Raw genomic sequence first — 16,698 nt, forward strand, 5'->3', positions numbered from 1 at the left:
CCATTGTAAATTGTGGACCACCTGTATATCTTTCAACCACTTCCGTGTTGATCTTGTCTGCATCGCAGAACCATAATGCCTCAGTATCTTGTGTAATTGCTGCCCATATAAAGTGAGACATGTACCCTGTACTGAGATGACAAAAATGAGAACATATGGATTATAAAACCAGCAAAGGCCTGAATCCATACGGTCCTGTGTGAACCAGTTTGAACAGTGAAAAGGGCACATTTTATTACCTTTTCCCTGGTACAACAACAAATTTGGTCAATGTACTTGAACAATACTGTTTTTTTGGAATTACTTTTATTGATGGTGAGTATTTACACATCATGCTGTACCAAAGTCATAATGAAATCCTTGGTTTGTGATAACTGAGATATTATCCAAAGGATGATAGTGTCATTTCTGTTAAACATGGTACAGTATATTTTTCCTTCTTATATCGTTCCACTTTGACATTTTACAGTTTGATGCTTTTTATGTTTTTTGTGGATTATTTTGGTCTACATAGTTGCACAGCTCACACAAACATCTAGGCAATGAAGAATGAAAGAAAATCCTTCAAACTTCAAAGGATTGGTAAATTGTCTTCCTTTGCCATGTAAAGTGGTCTTCCTTATGCATTTGATTCATCTGTGCAGAATTTTAACTTTGTGAAATTAGTCTAAAACTAAAATAAACTGCAGAGTAAATTAGAACTGTTACATCAATACCACTCCTCCGTGAACCGCCACCTTATCGTGGTGGAGGGGTTTGAGTGCCTGAATGAGTCCAGGAGCTATGTTGTCTGGGGCTACATGCCCCTGGTAGGGTCTCCCATGGCAGACAGGTCCTGGATGACAGACGAGACAAAGTGCGGTTCAAAAACCCCTTATGAAGAAAAAATCAAGGCTTTCGTTTACCCCGCCCGGTATGGGGTCACCGGGGCCCCACCCTGGAGCCAGGCCTGGGGGGGGGCTCGCATGCGAGCACCTGGTGGCCAGGTCTATGCCCACGGGGCCTGGCCGGGCTCAGCCCGAAGCCATGACGTGGAGCCGCTCTTCGGTGGGCTCACCACCTGCCGGAGAAACCGTAAGGGGCCGGTGCATTGTGATTTGGGCGGTGGTCGGGGCCGAGTGCCCGGCCGACCCAAACCTCGGGCGCCAACTCTGGTTTTTGGGACTTGGAATGTCACCTCACTGGCGGGGAAGGAGCCTGAGCTGGTGCGGGAAGTTGAGAGATACCGTCTAGATATAGTCGGGCTCACTTCCACTCACAGCTTGGGTTCTGGAACCACTCTACTCGATCGAGGGTGGACTCTCCACTATTCTGGCGTTGCCCAAGGTGAGAGGCGGCGGGCTGGCGTGGGCTTATTAATAGCCCCCCAGTTCAGCCACCATGTGTTGGAGTCTACCCCGGTGAATGAGAGGGTCATCTCCCTACGCCTTCGGGTCAGGGAACGGTCTCTCACTGTCGTTTGTGTTTATGCGCCTAGCGGCAGTGTAGAGTACCCGGCCTTTTTAGAGTCCCTGGGGGGCGTGCTGGAAAGCGCTCCCACTGGGGACTCTGTCGTTCTACTGGGGGACTTTAACGCCCACGTGGGCAGCGACAGTGATACCTGGAGGGGCGTGATTGGGAGGAACGGCCTCCCTGATCTGAACCCGAGCGGTGAGTTGTTATTGGATTTCTGTGCTAGTCGCGGTTTATCCATAACGAACACCATGTTCATGCATAAGGGTGTCCACCAGTGCACTTGGCACCAGGACACCCTAGGTCGGAGGTCGATGATCGACTTTGTAGTCGTTTCTTCTGACCTTCGGCCATATGTCTTGGACACTCGGGTGAAGAGAGGGGCTGAGCTGTCAACTGATCACCACCTGGTGGTGAGTTGGATTCGATGGCGGGGGAAAAAGCTGGACAGACCCGGCAGGCCCAAACGCATAGTGAGGGTCTGTTGGGAACGTTTGGCGGAGGCCCCTGTCAGAGAGGTCTTCAACTCCCACCTCCGACAGAGCTTCAACACAGGTCCCGAGGGAGGTGGGGGACATTGAGTCTGAATGGACTATGTTCCGCTCCTCCATTGTCGGTGCGGCGGTTCGAAGCTGCGGCCATAAGGTCTCCGGTGCCTGTCGCGGCGGCAATCCCCGAACACGGTGGTGGACACCGGAAGTAAGGGATGCCGTCAAGCTGAAGAAGGAGTTCTATCGGGCCTGGCTGGCTCATGGGACTCCTGAAGCAGCTGACAGGTACCGACGGGCCAAACGGAGCGCGGCTCTGGCAGTCGCCGCGGCAAAAACTCGGGCTTGGGAGGAGTTCGGTGAGGCCATGGAGGAAGACTTTCGGTCGGCCTCAAAGAGATTCTGGCAAACCGTCCGGCGACTCAGAGGGAGGAAACGGTGTTCCACGAACACTGTTTACAGTGGAAGTGGTGCGCTGCTGACCTCAGCTGAGGATGTTCTCGGGCGGTGGAAGGAGTACTTTGAGGATCTCCTCAATCCCTCCGACACGCCTTCTGTAGAGGAAGCTGAGGCTGGGGACTCGGAGGGGGACTCGTCCATTACCCTGGCTGAAGTTGCTGAGGTAGTCAAAAAACTCCTCGGTGGCAAGGCTCCGGGGGTGGATGAGATCCGCCCCGAGTTTCTCAAGTCTCTGGATGTTGTGGGGCTGTCTTGGCTGACACGCCTCTGCAGCATCGCGTGGAGTTCGGGAACGGTGCCTCTGGACTGGCAGACCGGGGTGGTGGTCCCTCTTTTTAAGAAGGGGGACCGGAGATTGTGTTCCAACTACAGGGGGATCACACTCCTTAGCCTCCCTGGGAAAGTCTATGCCAGGGTACCGGAAAGGAGAATCCGACCGATAGTCGAACCTCGGATTCAGGAGGAGCAATGCGGTTTTCGCCCTGGCCGTGGAACACTGGACCAGCTCTATACCCTCACTAGGGTGCTGGAGGGTTCGTGGGAGTTTGCCCAACCAGTCCATATGTGTTTTGTGGACCTGGAGAAGGCATTCGACCGTGTCCCTCGTGGCATCCTGTGGGGGGTACTTCGGAATTATGGGGTTCGGGGCTCGTTGCTACGGGCTGTTCGTTCCCTGTATGACCGGAGCAGGAGCTTGGTTCGCATTGCCGGCAGTAAGTCAGACCTGTTCCCGGTGCATGTTGGACTCCGCCAGGGCTGCCCTTTGTCACCGATTCTGTTCATTATCTTCATGGACAGAATTTCTAGGCGCAGTCAGGGAACGGAGGGTGTCTGTTTTGGTGGCCGCGAGATCTCGTCTCTGCTTTTTGCGGACGATGTGGTCCTGTTGGCTTCATCAAGTCAAGACTTGCAGCGTGCACTGGGGGGGTTTGCAGCCGAGTGCGAAGCGACGGGGATGAGAATCAGCACCTCCAAATCCGAGGCCATGGTTCTCAGTCGGAAAAAGGTGGATTGCTCCCTCCGGGTTAGGGGGGAGTTGCTCCCTCAAGTGGAGGAGTTTAAGTATCTTGGGGTCTTGTTCACGAGTGAGGGAAAAATGGAGCGGCAGGTTGACAGGCGGATCGGTGCGGCGTCCGCAGTAATGCGGTCATTGTACCGGTCTGTTGTGGTGAAGAGGGAGCTGAGTCGTAAGGCGAAGCTCTCAATTTACCGGTCGATCTACGTTCCTACCCTCACCTATGGTCATGAACTCTGGATCATGACCGAAAGAATGAGATCGCGGATACAAGCGGCAGAAATGAGTTTCCTCCGCAGAGTGGCTGGGCGCACCCTTAGGGATAGGGTGAGGAGCTCAGTCACCCGGGAGGAGCTCGGAGTAGAGCCGCTGCTCCTCCGCATCGAGAGGAGCCAGTTGAGGTGGCTCGGGCATCTGTTCCGGATGCCTCCTGGACGCCTCCCTGGGGAGGTGCTCCGGGCTTGTCCCACTGGGAGGAGGCCTCGGGGCAGACCCAGGACACTTTGGAGAGACTATGTCTCCCGGCTGGCCTGGGAACGCCTTGGGGTTCCCCCAGAGGAACTGGAGGAGGTGTGCGGGGAGAGGGAAGTCTGGAGTACTCTGCTCGGACTGCTGCCCCCGCGACCCGGCCCCGGATAAAAGCGGAGTAAGATGGATGGATGGATGGACATCAATACCAGAAGTTTTCAAGGAGTAAAATGTATTTAAAGCTGACCCAGATAAGTGTAGTTTATGTTCAGAACATAGAAAAGGCACCTGGAAACCTCAGAAGAGAACCTAGGGTAGCACAGTGAGTAGTGCTGTCTCACAGGACCTGGGTGGTGCAAGAGGATGTGGGTTTGATTCCCCACTCAGTCTGTGTGGAGTTTGTATGTTCTCCCCCTGTCTGCATGGATTTCCTCCCACAGTCCAAAGACATGCTGTTCAGGTTCACCCATAGTGTTTGAATGACAAAGAGAGTGTGTTCCATTGACATATGGATGAGTGACCCATTGTAAGTAGTGTATCTAGCAGTATAAGTCACCTTGGTGAATAATGTGTGGGTGCTGATAATACTACAGAGTTCAGTGGAAGTTGTTTTGGACAAAAGCATCTGCTAAATAAATAAATGTAATGCAAGATGGACCACATTCAAAGGATGCACAAGGCCCGAAAGGTTGATGTAGCCCTCTTCTCGAAGTGTATTACTCCCCACAGCACCCTTTCAGCCTACATTGCAGTACTGCAGCTACACCAACCCGTTTCAAGAACCACTTAGTTAACCCAGTTACAGGACATCACCTTTAGTATGTAACCTTTATTTACATGTATTCATTTAGCAGACACTTTTCAACAAAGCGACGTACATCTCAGAGAAAACAATGTGTGCATTACATTAGAAGAGAGAGACGTAGTTGCAGACGCATGATTCTGAAGTACAGTCAGTTTCTTTCCACCTTGTCAACTAATGTTCATTACAGGAGTAGCTGCTTAAAATGATCAGAATATTGATGATTCCTGACTTTCCTAGTATTTTTTTTTTTAAAGATACATATAAACATTTACCTCCTTTATGTGGTCGATGCCTCAGTCACTTACACTCTTGGAGAATTTTAAAATTAGTTCCTGGAGCAGCGTTTTGTTTCCAGAGCAGCTCAGATTAAGTTCCATATTCAAGGATTCTGCAGCAGGATACAACCTTCACTTTACTGCAGTGAGCACAGTTTTTGGTCATCTGAACTTCCTGTAACTAAGTGAAATTTTCTAAAATTACACAATCCCTTTCACATTAAATGTGTGACAGTACAAAGAAATTTAGTTTGAAACTATGTATTACAAAAATGTTTGATTCCATTAATACTCATTGCAGTTACTATACTGTTGGAAATATCAGCACAAAGACTAGGATTGACTCCTACAAGAGTACCTTGTACACACTGTAGAGGGGAATTGGTCTCCACTTACTAACCAAGCCTGGCATGATGGTTTACTACAGGCTACATCCCAAAATGCAAAACTGCATCCTTCTCATTCATTTCGGTGTTCATGATGTCCAATGGCAGTGCCACGTATAACTGCTTTATACATTTTATGAAAATTCATTCTTAATATATTATAATTTAGGGATTCAGCTCACAAAGTGTCAGTTTCAGCTGTTGGCCATTTTATATGATCCAACTGATTATCTTGAGAGGTTTCTAATAATGCTGAAAGGAATGGTTCATTCTTTACATTGCACAGGTGGAGAAAGTGAAACATTTCTTCAAAACTTCATATGGAATTGATGAACCGATTAAGTGCATTGCATTTGTGACTTCAGCTCTCTCTTTTCTGTGCATTTCTTTCAGGCCAATAACATGGAGGAACCAAGAAAGAGATGCAAGAAAGACACAGCTATAGTCTCAAATTCTGGGATTCAGTAAAAAGTAGTGTCCGGTGTGGAAGGTTAACACTGATCAGCTTTTCCAGGTAAATACAAACCTACTTAAGAACCCCACTTAACGGAACTAGTTTGGTCATTTGGGCCTTTATTTTTTTAATTCTTCCAAATGTACAAAACAAACTGTGGTACCAAAAACCAAACAAAGAAACAAAACCAAGAACAAAAGGTAATTCCAACATCCTCCCACCCCTTGTAACCTATACTTAGAACGGGCCTCAAAGTGCATCTGTCTAGGGGACAGACAAGGAAAAGGGAAATCTCAGCTGGAAAGCGGTCCCTTCAAAGCCACATATGGCTATGATCATGTGCTCAGTGGTCCCAGAGTGGCTCACCTTTCACAGGAACACCAGCATGATCAGGACATTCTCAAGGACTCTATACATTGCAAATTCTCTCCTGCAAACTCCCTTCCACAACAGAGATCTTTACAACTCTGTCTTCTTCTTCTTCTTGGGCTTCTTCTCATCCTCCTGGACCACAGGGGCATTGGTTGCCTCCTTCTTAAGGTAGGAGATGAAGTCACTCACTTCACGGCCACCCTGTGAATTGAGCAGTTACAGAATAGCAGTTACACCACATGGAGAGATTTCCATGTAAATCTACATTTTTTGTCTGGATGGACCAGTGATGCAGATGTGCATTTATCTGAAGAACACACCTCATATTTCTTTGGGCTCTGCTTGCTTCCCATTGGAGAAAAGTAGATTGTGGGGAAGCTGGGACAAAAGAGGTATGGATTATGCATAGACCATTAGCACAATAATCAAAGACTTATCACATACCTTCAGGTCACAAGAAAAAGTAAACTTCACCAGTAGAGCAAGACAGAATGAGAACATAGCAAGGTACAAAACTAGTCTTGATTCCTTACCCTTTGACTTCATAGGGTGAGGGCACATCATTGGCTGTGGCATCCATCTTGGCAATGACAATGTTGGGATCATTGACAAGCTGTAAAAGAGGTTAGGCTGGTGAAGTATTAGAACTGACAAGGGGGAAGGGGGAAGAAAAAAACTCCAGAATCAACTCTTTGAATTCATCAGATGGTGCTAAAACCAGAATATGTGGAGGTAAGAGACCACAGTAACCTAATTATTCACAGTCTCATTTTGCCACAATTATTCATTTAGCTGACATTTTTTCAAAAGTGACTTACAGTGTTGAGGTTACAGTTATTAACCCATTTATATAGCTGGGTAATTTTACTGGAGCAATTTTAGGGTAAGTACCTTGCTCAAGGGTACTACAGCCAGAGGTGAGGCTCAAACTCACAACCTTTGGGTCCAAAGGCAGTAGCTCTAACCACTACATTACCAGCTGTCCCTTATCACCTTACTGGTTACCACTTTGTTCACTCAAATTTAGTAAGCTGCCTTCCAAAACATTAGTAGGTGAATAAGCAGCTAAATTCAGGTAAAATTCTTAATTTCTATATATAAAGTCATATGACTACATTCAGTTCTCTAAATTCGCTTGCTCTTATCCACTCATCATTTCAATCCTCAGTCATTTAACTGAAGACTTACTTTCTCTGCCAGCTCTTTGTATTTGGGTTCCAAGCTCTTGCAATGACCACACCAGGGTGCGTAGAACTCAATCAGGACATCCTTGCTGGCATCATTGACTATTTCTTCAAAACTCTCAGCCACAACAACCTAGAATGAGAGGATCAAAAGTGGTTGCCAACAATTTACATTTCACTCCCTGTGGTTAAATACTGATAGTAACAAACAGTTAAAAAGCTGACCTTCACTGGGCCATCATTGTTTTCAGGGATTGGCTCAGACTTGAGGTAACGCTTCAGCTTCCCATCAAAGTAATTCTGAATAAATCGCTCAAGGGCTTTTCCATCACGCCTATCAAACAATGGAGCAGAATACACCAATGCATTATGACTCTGCTTTTATAACTGCTCATCCTCAGTATGTTTCGCCATAAAACAAATCAATACGTATTTAAAAAAAACTCCAGGTGAGAAAACAGAATATTCAATTTTCTTTAACTTAAAGACGAAAGCCTTACGAAAACTCCTCCTGCATGACGTATTTTTCTCCTTTGGCCGTCCAGACGCCAACCACAGGCAGCTCACCAGTGCTGGCATCGAGCCCCAGCTCTGAAACATCATGGCTAAAGCTGTTCTTGTTGGCCACAGCAAAGGCCAGCTTCTTCCCCTGGTCCAAGAAGCTCTTGGCTACTTTCATCACCCTACCAACAAGAGGAAATTCAGAAACCAGGCAGGTCAAAAGCACACAATTTAATTTTATTTGAACACACACACACAGTACCTGTTCCTCCAATAGTTGGAGCCTTTAGGGTTCTTCTCATAGTCCACATCATAGTAAGCCACCAACCGGTCCTTGCCCTTAAGCTGATCTTTGTTGTCCTCAGTCATGTGGGGGCAAATTCCAAAGCTGCAGGTGCGATTTCAAAATTTTCTCTTCAGTGTTATAGTCATTGAAGGACACATGAAGTCAGCTCAACCTTTAAACTAATCATTACTGCAAAACAAACCAAGCAGCATGTTCAAAGACACTGAGGAAACTTACATGTTATCTTGGATGAATCGCTTAATTTTTGCACTGGTGTATTTCTCGTCAGTGTACAGCACAGAGTTCTCTTCGAATTTATTGTTGAGACGTGGAGGACGGAATAGAACAATTCCCCTGGGAAAAAAAAAGAAAAAAAAAAGCAGTTAACCATTTATTTACTCAGTAAACAATAAGACTTCCAAGTTAAACAGAGAAGATAATGGTAGTGGAGTTATGGACAAGTGTGTAAATCTACAAATGGAAAGAAGAGTAGATATGTGCCAACTTTACTGCTCAGGGGCCCTCTACCATAATGTAGTGTGCACACACGTGTGGAAGAACAAGAGCAAAGAGACACACTTACTCTCCTTCAATGTTGTGTTTCTTCAGCAGCTCCTCAGCATTGGTGTGCGCGAAGCGGTAAGACTCCCTCAGGGCCCCTGCAGCCTTCAGAAATTCTGCCTGGGAGGTACTGGCTGCATCAGGGAAAAAGCCTGCAAAACATGATACCAAGAGGACAAAACAGTGATCACCTAGGTCCTCTACTGGAATCCTACACATTACACTTAGAATCAATACAGCTTACCTATGACACTGGCATCACGATCTTCAGCAAACTTGTCCAAGTCAGCCAGTGTCTTAATCTCCACTGAGGCAGGTCCTGCTTGCTTCTTCAGATGGCTTACAATTCCATCTAGAAAGAAAATCAGGTTAATTTCACAGGACCTGAAAGCCAGGGAAGGCAAAGACCAGAAAAATAATGCATTTCCTTAATAACAGACAAGCAAGGCAGATGGTTTTTAACAAACATGAATCATTTGTTGTACACACCTGCAGTTCGAGGACCATCATAAGCCCCAGAGTCTTCTCCGTCTCTGAAGATCTTGAGTGTTGGATATCCACTTACACCGTATTTACCACACACATTGCTATTGGCTGTGCAGTCAACCTTTGCAGAGGAAATGAAAAATACATTAAGAAAATTACAACCTTTTTTATGTAAAACTGCTGAATATGTATTAGCAACATACCAAAATACACACACGAGAGACTCTGTGCATAAGTATTGTGCAAAAACTGGATAACTGGGGTTTGATTACTCATTGTAATAATAATTTAAAACTAATCCTTCAGACCATGTTGTTTAAACGTTCACTATTCTTTACCTTTGCCAATGGGACAATGCCTTTAAGACGTGTCGCTGCGGCCTCATACTCAGGGGCAAGTTTCTTGCAGTGGCCACACCTACAGGAAAGGCAAACACAGGAGCAGGAAAAAAGCTTATTACCAATAACCAAACACATGGATATCTGCAGTGAGAAAACACAGGCTACATACAGAGTCAGTCAGTCAGGTCAATGGACTCTGGACCCGATTCCTGAGTGCTACTCATGTCCGGCATATCACTGTCATAACCATAAGACTAACACACTAGTAGTACTGGATTTCAACAACGACATGATTGCAATGAATGATTGGATTGCGTTTTGTAATACTAGAATTTGATAAACATAAAGCCACGAATTGTAAACACTTTCTTACTCACGGCTTACTCTGGGAAATTGGGGAATTCAAGGGGTAATGCAATAAAGTACCTCTTCTCAGATTTTAAAAGCAGTAACAATACGGTAAGGGACATTTAACCTCGCACTTTTAATACAGACGAGTTCAGGCAAGGAAGACTGCGCCACTGGAGAATCAGCGCCGTCCAAGGACGTCATCTATTTTTCGACCAATGAAATTGAGACACCAAAATCCGACCAGCCAATCACGGCATGACAACAGATAAGACGCCAAACCCCTCCACTTCCTTAGCAACCTTCATCAATCGCAGCTTCATTTCAGAAATATTTTAAACTACACAATCTATAATTTAAGAGGAAAATGATTACTGGTAATCATGACCACCCATAAAGCTCCCGTTTCGTATAAAAATAGGGAAAAAAGTGGGGCAATTCGAGATTACCTACTGGTACAATTTAACCAGTTTTAGCTAAGCTAACTCATACCTAACTAACTCTGACATTTACCGCTATGCTAGCTGCAATTTGAAACAAAGTATGAAGTTCATTCCCTCGTTTTTAACGCAAAAGTGGAGGTGTAAAGATCGAACAGCAAGCAATGTTTAAAAGAAGAATTTACTGAATTATATTTCAATAACTGAACACCAACATTACAGTACAATTATATATTATGTCGAATATCGAGGTCATCGAAGAAAACGAAAGTCTCCCTGTGTCTGCATTAGCCAGAAAAACCACTGACTCCCAGCGATGCAGGCTAACGATCAGTCAGTGCAAGCAGCACGTTTCTTCCAAGTTTCCTCCTCAGTTCTCAAAACGCCGGAAGGGCAAAAACGGACAACTCACCACGGTGCAAAAAATTCCACGAGAATAAGGTCGTGATCCACAATTTTGGTCTCAAAATCGTCATCCGTGAATTCTAGCACATCACTGGCTTTGGCAGCCACACAGAAAACAGCCAAGAAAAGCAGTTTAAACATTGCTGTATGTGACGCAGCTCACTACAGTTACAGACAGTGACAGGAAAAAACTAAGCCAACACGGCGGCCTTATACTGGAGTCCTTATTCCTGCGCAGCTTGGGTTGTATGAGCAGAGAAGCCCAGCCCAGGGCCCGAACAGCACGCAGCGCTAAAGTAAGAAAGAGAAAGCTCCTGCAGCGAGGAAGATGTTCAGCACCGGCGCCTCCCAGAGTAACCACAGTGTGGCAGCTCGCTATTGGAGTTCACAAGCGTCACACAGCGAGCGTCAGCCAATCAGCGGTGCGCACGTGAAGCCCTTTTCCTTACGCCGGCGACACCGCTTCAAATGGAAAAGAGTGGATCACTATTACATTACAATGTCTTTTTGTCTAAAATGATACCATAAATTCATTTTTTAGAATGTAGTGTGCAGTATAATGGGAAATAGTGTTCACTCATGTCATATATCAATATTTAGAACACAGTATTTCAAGGAAGACTAAGCTGATATCTCTTGTAGAGTAGCTTTGCACCTCAATACCTTGGGAATTTCTCAATGAGCAAAATAAGTTGAGGAAATGTACATTACTATAGATATACAAATATAATAAACTTGGTTAATCTCCATAAAAAGCCTCTGTACAAGGAGCAGGTGAAAAGAGAATACTTACATATTCATACATGTGATAGGTAACTGTTCAATGACATTACTGTGAATTTTGCATGAACATGAGGCCAAATATGGTGAAACTACTTTATAAAACTTCATGTATATGAACATGAAATCCCTATAGAATAACATTCACTGTCAGACCAGTGGTTTGTGGTCATAAGTCACATCAGACCTGGCACCAAAAAAAAAAAAAAAAAAAAATTTGACAAAGTTAAAACAAGGTTCATGATCATGTGTTGCAGGTTCAGAAAGACAGCAGCATGCTTCTTCTAATACCATTTAAAGGTTATAAGCTCATAATTTATGTTAAGGATATACTTCAACCCTACAAAATTAAGTGGGGAAAAAAACTCAAAAAATCTGCTAATCCAGCCTTTTTTTTTTTATAGATTTTACAAATGTATATATTTCATTCAGACAAAAGTAAATTTTGTGCAAAAATGTGAAAAACAATTCTTTTTATTCAATTCTTTGAATTCATTTTTTAAATGTAATGGTCAGTTTGGCTGTTCTTCACATGGAAACATCTTCATATACAAAAACAGGTAAACAGTACTTTTGGTTGTAGTACCCATAAATTAAAGAAAAACAAAAGGTAAAGCACAAAGGATGAAAATCATTGTAAAATCAATAAAAACCCTGTTTAACCAGGCCACAGCCTTCTTACAGAAACATTACTGAGCATTATTTGTTAAAGTGACTTCAGTCAACCTGACAGCACTGTAGAATTAAGCTTTGTGGCTCTGTTAATCTAGTGGTAGACAAACCAACAGGTCTGTCATAAGTACCATGAGGTAACAGTTAATATAGTTCCTCAAATAAGCACAGATACTCACTCACTGATGCATGTGAAGTACTCTGCTTTATATTTACAATGAACATTTAAAATGTATCCATAGCAGCAGTGTTCTGCTTTCACTTTCACAGGTTGTCAGTTTCAGCTTTTCAGACTGATACTCATATTTCCTTCAAAACATACTGTAACCATATTTACAGTATATTTACTGTATACTTGTACTGATTATGAAAAAGTAAATCTACTGAAACCATGTTGATGATTTGACTTTTCATTAGTTATGATGAAAGAAATAACTTCTTTCCTCAAGTCCATCAGAGTCACTCTTTGCAACCTGTGTTCTGAAACTGTTGTTCTTCATATGCATTACCATAATAATTATAATCATTACCGCTATAATTATAACAAACCGTAGCTGACAGTGAAAGAATAGTGTTAAAGAGACTGTGAGAACATGTTAACTTCCACAGAAGAGGGACTCCAGGCTGATAAAGAAAGACCTACTCATGCCCTTGTTTTTGTCAATGAGACAAGAAGAGGTTAGTATTAAATGGTCCATGGTAAAAGATATCCTGAACACTATTTATGCTGGAAGAAGGCCACTTAAAAATAAAAAAGCACTAAAAGTTCTAAAAAAGTGTGAATTGTATTGATAAAAGTATAATATTATTATGAACAGTTGTCAAGTGCTGTTCCTTTCAGATAAAGATTAAAATGTTATAAATGTATCATATTGAGGTATTAGGAGGATGACGGTCTGTTTGAAAAGACTCAGTGACTTGGTCCACCAGAGAAGACTCTTTCTTAACCCAGAAATGCAAGCAGTGTCATGATGCTGAAGCCCAGCAAAATGAAAAGCACCTTGGGGAGCTGTCTGTCAGGAGAATTCAGCTCATGGGGCAGGATCTCCAGGAAAGTGATGTAGATGAAGGTCCCAGCTGCCAAGCCCTCCAGCACTGCTTGGATCAGAGCCCCTTCAGCAAGTCTTGCTTCCATCAAGCTGATGCCCACGACAATACCAAGTGGTGACATCACTGCAAATACTGTTAGGTAGGTCCACAGCCACAAGGGTTTAACTGCACTCTGGACCAGCTTCACTGACAGGCTGAAGACAATGATGCTTTTGTGGATAACAATGGCTATGCAGATCTCCATTACCTTAAAATAAACACATAATGGGGGTCATGTTCATCCAAACATACCACTAAACAGGGTCAAAATACACTTACATTATACATTTTATAAGGGGTGAACAACTGAAAATGTATTTCTTGCTTGTGAATAACATAACAGTTGCACATCATTCTAACATGCATTACGTTATTATACTTTATCTTTGCAGGCGTATCAGGTAGTTCCTCCAGTTTTCAGTGCCTATCTCATTTAACCTGCCACCAAGTGGAGGGGGAATGTGAAGAAAGCAAATAAAACACAATGTCCAACTGCAATGTCTATTAGTATCATCACAAACATCTTCACTTGATCTATTACTGTTTTTTGAAAAAGCCATAGAAGGTAGTGTACTTCTGACACCTAGTAATGGGGCTTAGACAAAAGGAAGAGAGAAGGTTTTTAATCCTGTAAAAGGGTACCTTTAAGCATATAGACCCCCCTGAAAACTTACCTTTGAGTCAGTGTTCTGCAACCCAATCGCCAAGCCTTCAAACACTGAGTGAAGCGACAATGAGAGGAAAAGCATGAAGGCCCGAAATGAGGAGTGAGCCTGGGTGTCAATGTGAATGTGATGGCTGCTGTTCTGCAGGTGGTTGGTTGTGCTGTGCCCGTGCCCATGTCCATGACCTCCAGGGGTCAGGAGGGGTGTATTTTCCCCCATCCCATGGCTTGTGAAATTCAGGACAATTTTCTCCAGAGTCAGCACCAGGAAGAATCCACATGCCATGATGAACTCCGGCAGGGGGAAGTCAGTCTGTTCAAATGAAATATAAAAACCCATGCAGAAATTTTTGCAAAAACACCAATCAACGGTTTCAGTTCTCCATGAATACAGCAGATAGGAATCAATTAAATGGTGTGAAGGCATTTCAGTGTTGAAGTGATAAGCACCATCTGCTTACCTCAACACCCCAGGTCTGCAGCTGCTCTCCTATGTCAGAAAAGAAGTCTGGGATGACATCCAGGAAACAGGCCCCCAAGAACACGCCTCCCGCAAAACAGCTGATGAAGCTTAGAACAATTCTGTGATTTTCTGTAGAGGGGAAGAATTAATCTGGTCAACACAACCTAGTAACAATGCCTTGCAGCTTGAGAACATTGTGATGTTTAGCCCCAGAAGTGGTGAAAAGACACTGTTGCAAAATTAATAACTCATCTTTTTTGGTTTAAGTTTTTTACAGCAAACAGCAAAAGTGATGTAATAAACAGGAGAAGATAGGAGTTAAGCTTTTATTTCAAGGCTTTAATGGCAAAAATTACATTTATACAAACACTGAATGTATCTTTTTAGCATATACAGTATCTTACAATATATTTCTTGGTTTTATTATGCATTTTGTAAAGAACGTTGTGCTGTTATTACATGAAAGATGCTAAACAAATTCTATTAAAAATTAATTTATTAATAGTAGTAACTTTTTTGGAAAAAAGTATTTTTAATGACTATTACTAGTTATAATTAAAAGATCAGCAGTGGAATAATACAGAAACACTGCAAAAAGCAAAAGAAGTAGGTAGGTGTTTGGTTCCTTGGTGGGAAGAGCACATTGGTCACATTGTACTGGACAGTAAAAAAACATAATTTGTCAATCTGCAGTGTCCAGTACCTTTGCTGCATTTGATCATCCTCTTTGTGTGTATATCAAAAAGCAAACTCAGAATCCAGCAGCCTGACTATATTTTCCAATTTTTTTTTCACATTTTATTAACATCCTGTGAGGTATCATAACACAACTTTCAGGGATCTGGTGAAACAGGTGCTCGGTTTTTTTTTTTTATTTTTGCTTTACCCTCCATTTGGGCATCACTACCCAAATGTAAAACTGTAAATGTTTTTAAACGGGTTTCTACCTTGTTCTGGTCAGGGTCGCGGCAGTGCGGAGCCTATCCCGGAGTGACTGGGTGCCAGGGGTAAACCCTGGACAGAACGCCAGTCCATGGCAGCATAGCCACACAAACATGCATTCATACACAAACACGCACGCAGTACGGGCCATTTCCCCACTTAACCTGAAACGCAAGTCCTCCGAGTGTGTGAGGAAACCGGAGCACCCGGGGAATCCCACGACAACACGCTAACTGCCCACTGAGCTGGATTCGAAGCTACGCCTGAAGAGCCCGGGTACTGAGTGTGAGGGAGCAGCACCGCCTCATAATCATTTATCGATATTAACGGAAAGGTTTATGTTCTCTTTCCACTTCACTTGACTTGGGCATAACTTAAGAAACCCCGGCCCGGGTCGGTCGGACAGCACAGCGAGGACATAATTAAATTCGCAGTACTACTTTGAGGAAAGCTTCATTCTTACCTGTTCCACTCGTGGTTCGGAACCACTTCACCCGGGCGGGAATGAAGCCGAATAGGAGTGTGAGGAAGAGCAAACCCAGGAGCGCCCCCACCTTCACCCGCAAAAGGAACTCCATGTCTCTGAAGTCGCCGAGCAGACCCCAGTGCCGTACTCGTGAGTAGTAGCCTCGACTCTGAACTCGTTTACACAACGTCAACGACCACAACAAGATGGGGGTTCGAAGTGAAAGTGAAATCACGAGCGTTCACTCGCCGAGGTATCCCGCTCTCGAGCCGGGCAGGACCACTCTCTGGGAACGAGACAACGCGCTGCCTCTCCGCACAGGGAAGCGCCTCGCGACACCGCCTGACTTGGCATGTGACCGAATTCTAATTGGGTTCAGCGTAGTGATTCACACCTCTCCCCGTAGGACGTCATAACAGAGCGAATTCCCTTTCCCACAACACATCTTTACACTGCTTCACCCCCTAACCTTTACAGTTTCAACGAGCTCTTACATCGTCCTTAACTCTCACGAGTTTCAGTATATTTGATTGACGGCGCGCGTGCGAGATAAGTGAAGCGACACACCGCGTTTCATTTTCAGCGCTTCTCTGGAAATTGAAGAACTGCAGGGGCGAAGCCTGCTTCCTTTTAGAGAGAGTAAGTGAACGCGTGGTTTTTTGTGCCCCACTGACTGGACAAGTGAGGTATTAAATGGTAAAAACACACATCCTCTCCCCTTCCTTATGTACTTGGTTCTAATTTGTGCAGTTTGCCTCGCAGGTTTAACAGTGCAAAGCTCTGAAGTAACACCCATAATATTTCTTAGCTTTTTTTTTTTAGTGATTCATTGGGGAAGGATAGGAGGTATTAACATTACATTTGCTTGCAGGTGAGGGATGAGGGTGAAAAGGATA

General features: G+C 44.1%; 2 protein-coding genes across 2 annotated transcripts; both read right to left on the reverse strand.

Moving 5' to 3' along the window:
* Positions 1-5,903: 5,903 nt before the first annotated feature.
* Positions 5,904-11,046, reverse strand: pdia3 (protein disulfide isomerase family A, member 3). The gene is made up of 13 exons (XM_018764962.2): positions 10,734-11,046; positions 9,531-9,609; positions 9,196-9,313; positions 8,951-9,058; positions 8,729-8,858; positions 8,383-8,499; positions 8,122-8,247; positions 7,859-8,041; positions 7,584-7,692; positions 7,363-7,491; positions 6,708-6,787; positions 6,495-6,552; positions 5,904-6,375 (listed from the first exon to the last, which is right to left on the reverse strand). The coding sequence occupies exons 1-13, from the start codon at positions 10,865-10,867 to the stop codon at positions 6,262-6,264; spliced, it is 1,485 nt and encodes a 494-aa protein (XP_018620478.2). The 5' UTR covers positions 10,868-11,046; the 3' UTR covers positions 5,904-6,261.
* A 977-nt stretch (positions 11,047-12,023) lies between these two features.
* On the reverse strand, positions 12,024-16,190 carry LOC108942014 (zinc transporter ZIP1-like). The gene is made up of 4 exons (XM_018765019.2): positions 15,800-16,190; positions 14,393-14,523; positions 13,942-14,244; positions 12,024-13,475 (listed from the first exon to the last, which is right to left on the reverse strand). The coding sequence occupies exons 1-4, from the start codon at positions 15,912-15,914 to the stop codon at positions 13,122-13,124; spliced, it is 903 nt and encodes a 300-aa protein (XP_018620535.2). The 5' UTR covers positions 15,915-16,190; the 3' UTR covers positions 12,024-13,121.
* Between the last annotated feature and the right edge of the window lie 508 nt (positions 16,191-16,698).

The sequence above is a fragment of the Scleropages formosus genome, chromosome 7, assembly GCF_900964775.1.
Source record: "Scleropages formosus chromosome 7, fSclFor1.1, whole genome shotgun sequence".
Classification (NCBI taxonomy): domain Eukaryota; kingdom Metazoa; phylum Chordata; class Actinopteri; order Osteoglossiformes; family Osteoglossidae; genus Scleropages; species Scleropages formosus.

What these genes read in the sequence shown, in the direction of transcription:
- pdia3 (XM_018764962.2), bottom strand. Translation starts at nt 10,867, where the DNA reads ATGTTTAAACTGCTTTTCTTGGCTGTTTTCTGTGTGGCTGCCAAAGCC. An exon ending in TCACCCTATGAAGTCAAAGG is followed by an intron (nt 6,553 to 6,707) that starts GTAAGGAATCAA and finishes CTTTTGTCCCAG; the next exon opens with CTTCCCCACAATCTACTTTT. An exon ending in AGAGCCCAAAGAAATATGAG is followed by an intron (nt 6,376 to 6,494) that starts GTGTGTTCTTCA and finishes CTCAATTCACAG; the next exon opens with GGTGGCCGTGAAGTGAGTGA.
- LOC108942014 (XM_018765019.2), bottom strand. Translation starts at nt 15,914, where the DNA reads ATGGAGTTCCTTTTGCGGGTGAAGGTGGGGGCGCTCCTGGGTTTGCTC. An exon ending in TGCAGACCTGGGGTGTTGAG is followed by an intron (nt 14,245 to 14,392) that starts GTAAGCAGATGG and finishes TCATTTGAACAG; the next exon opens with ACTGACTTCCCCCTGCCGGA. An exon ending in TGCAGAACACTGACTCAAAG is followed by an intron (nt 13,476 to 13,941) that starts GTAAGTTTTCAG and finishes GTTTATTTTAAG; the next exon opens with GTAATGGAGATCTGCATAGC.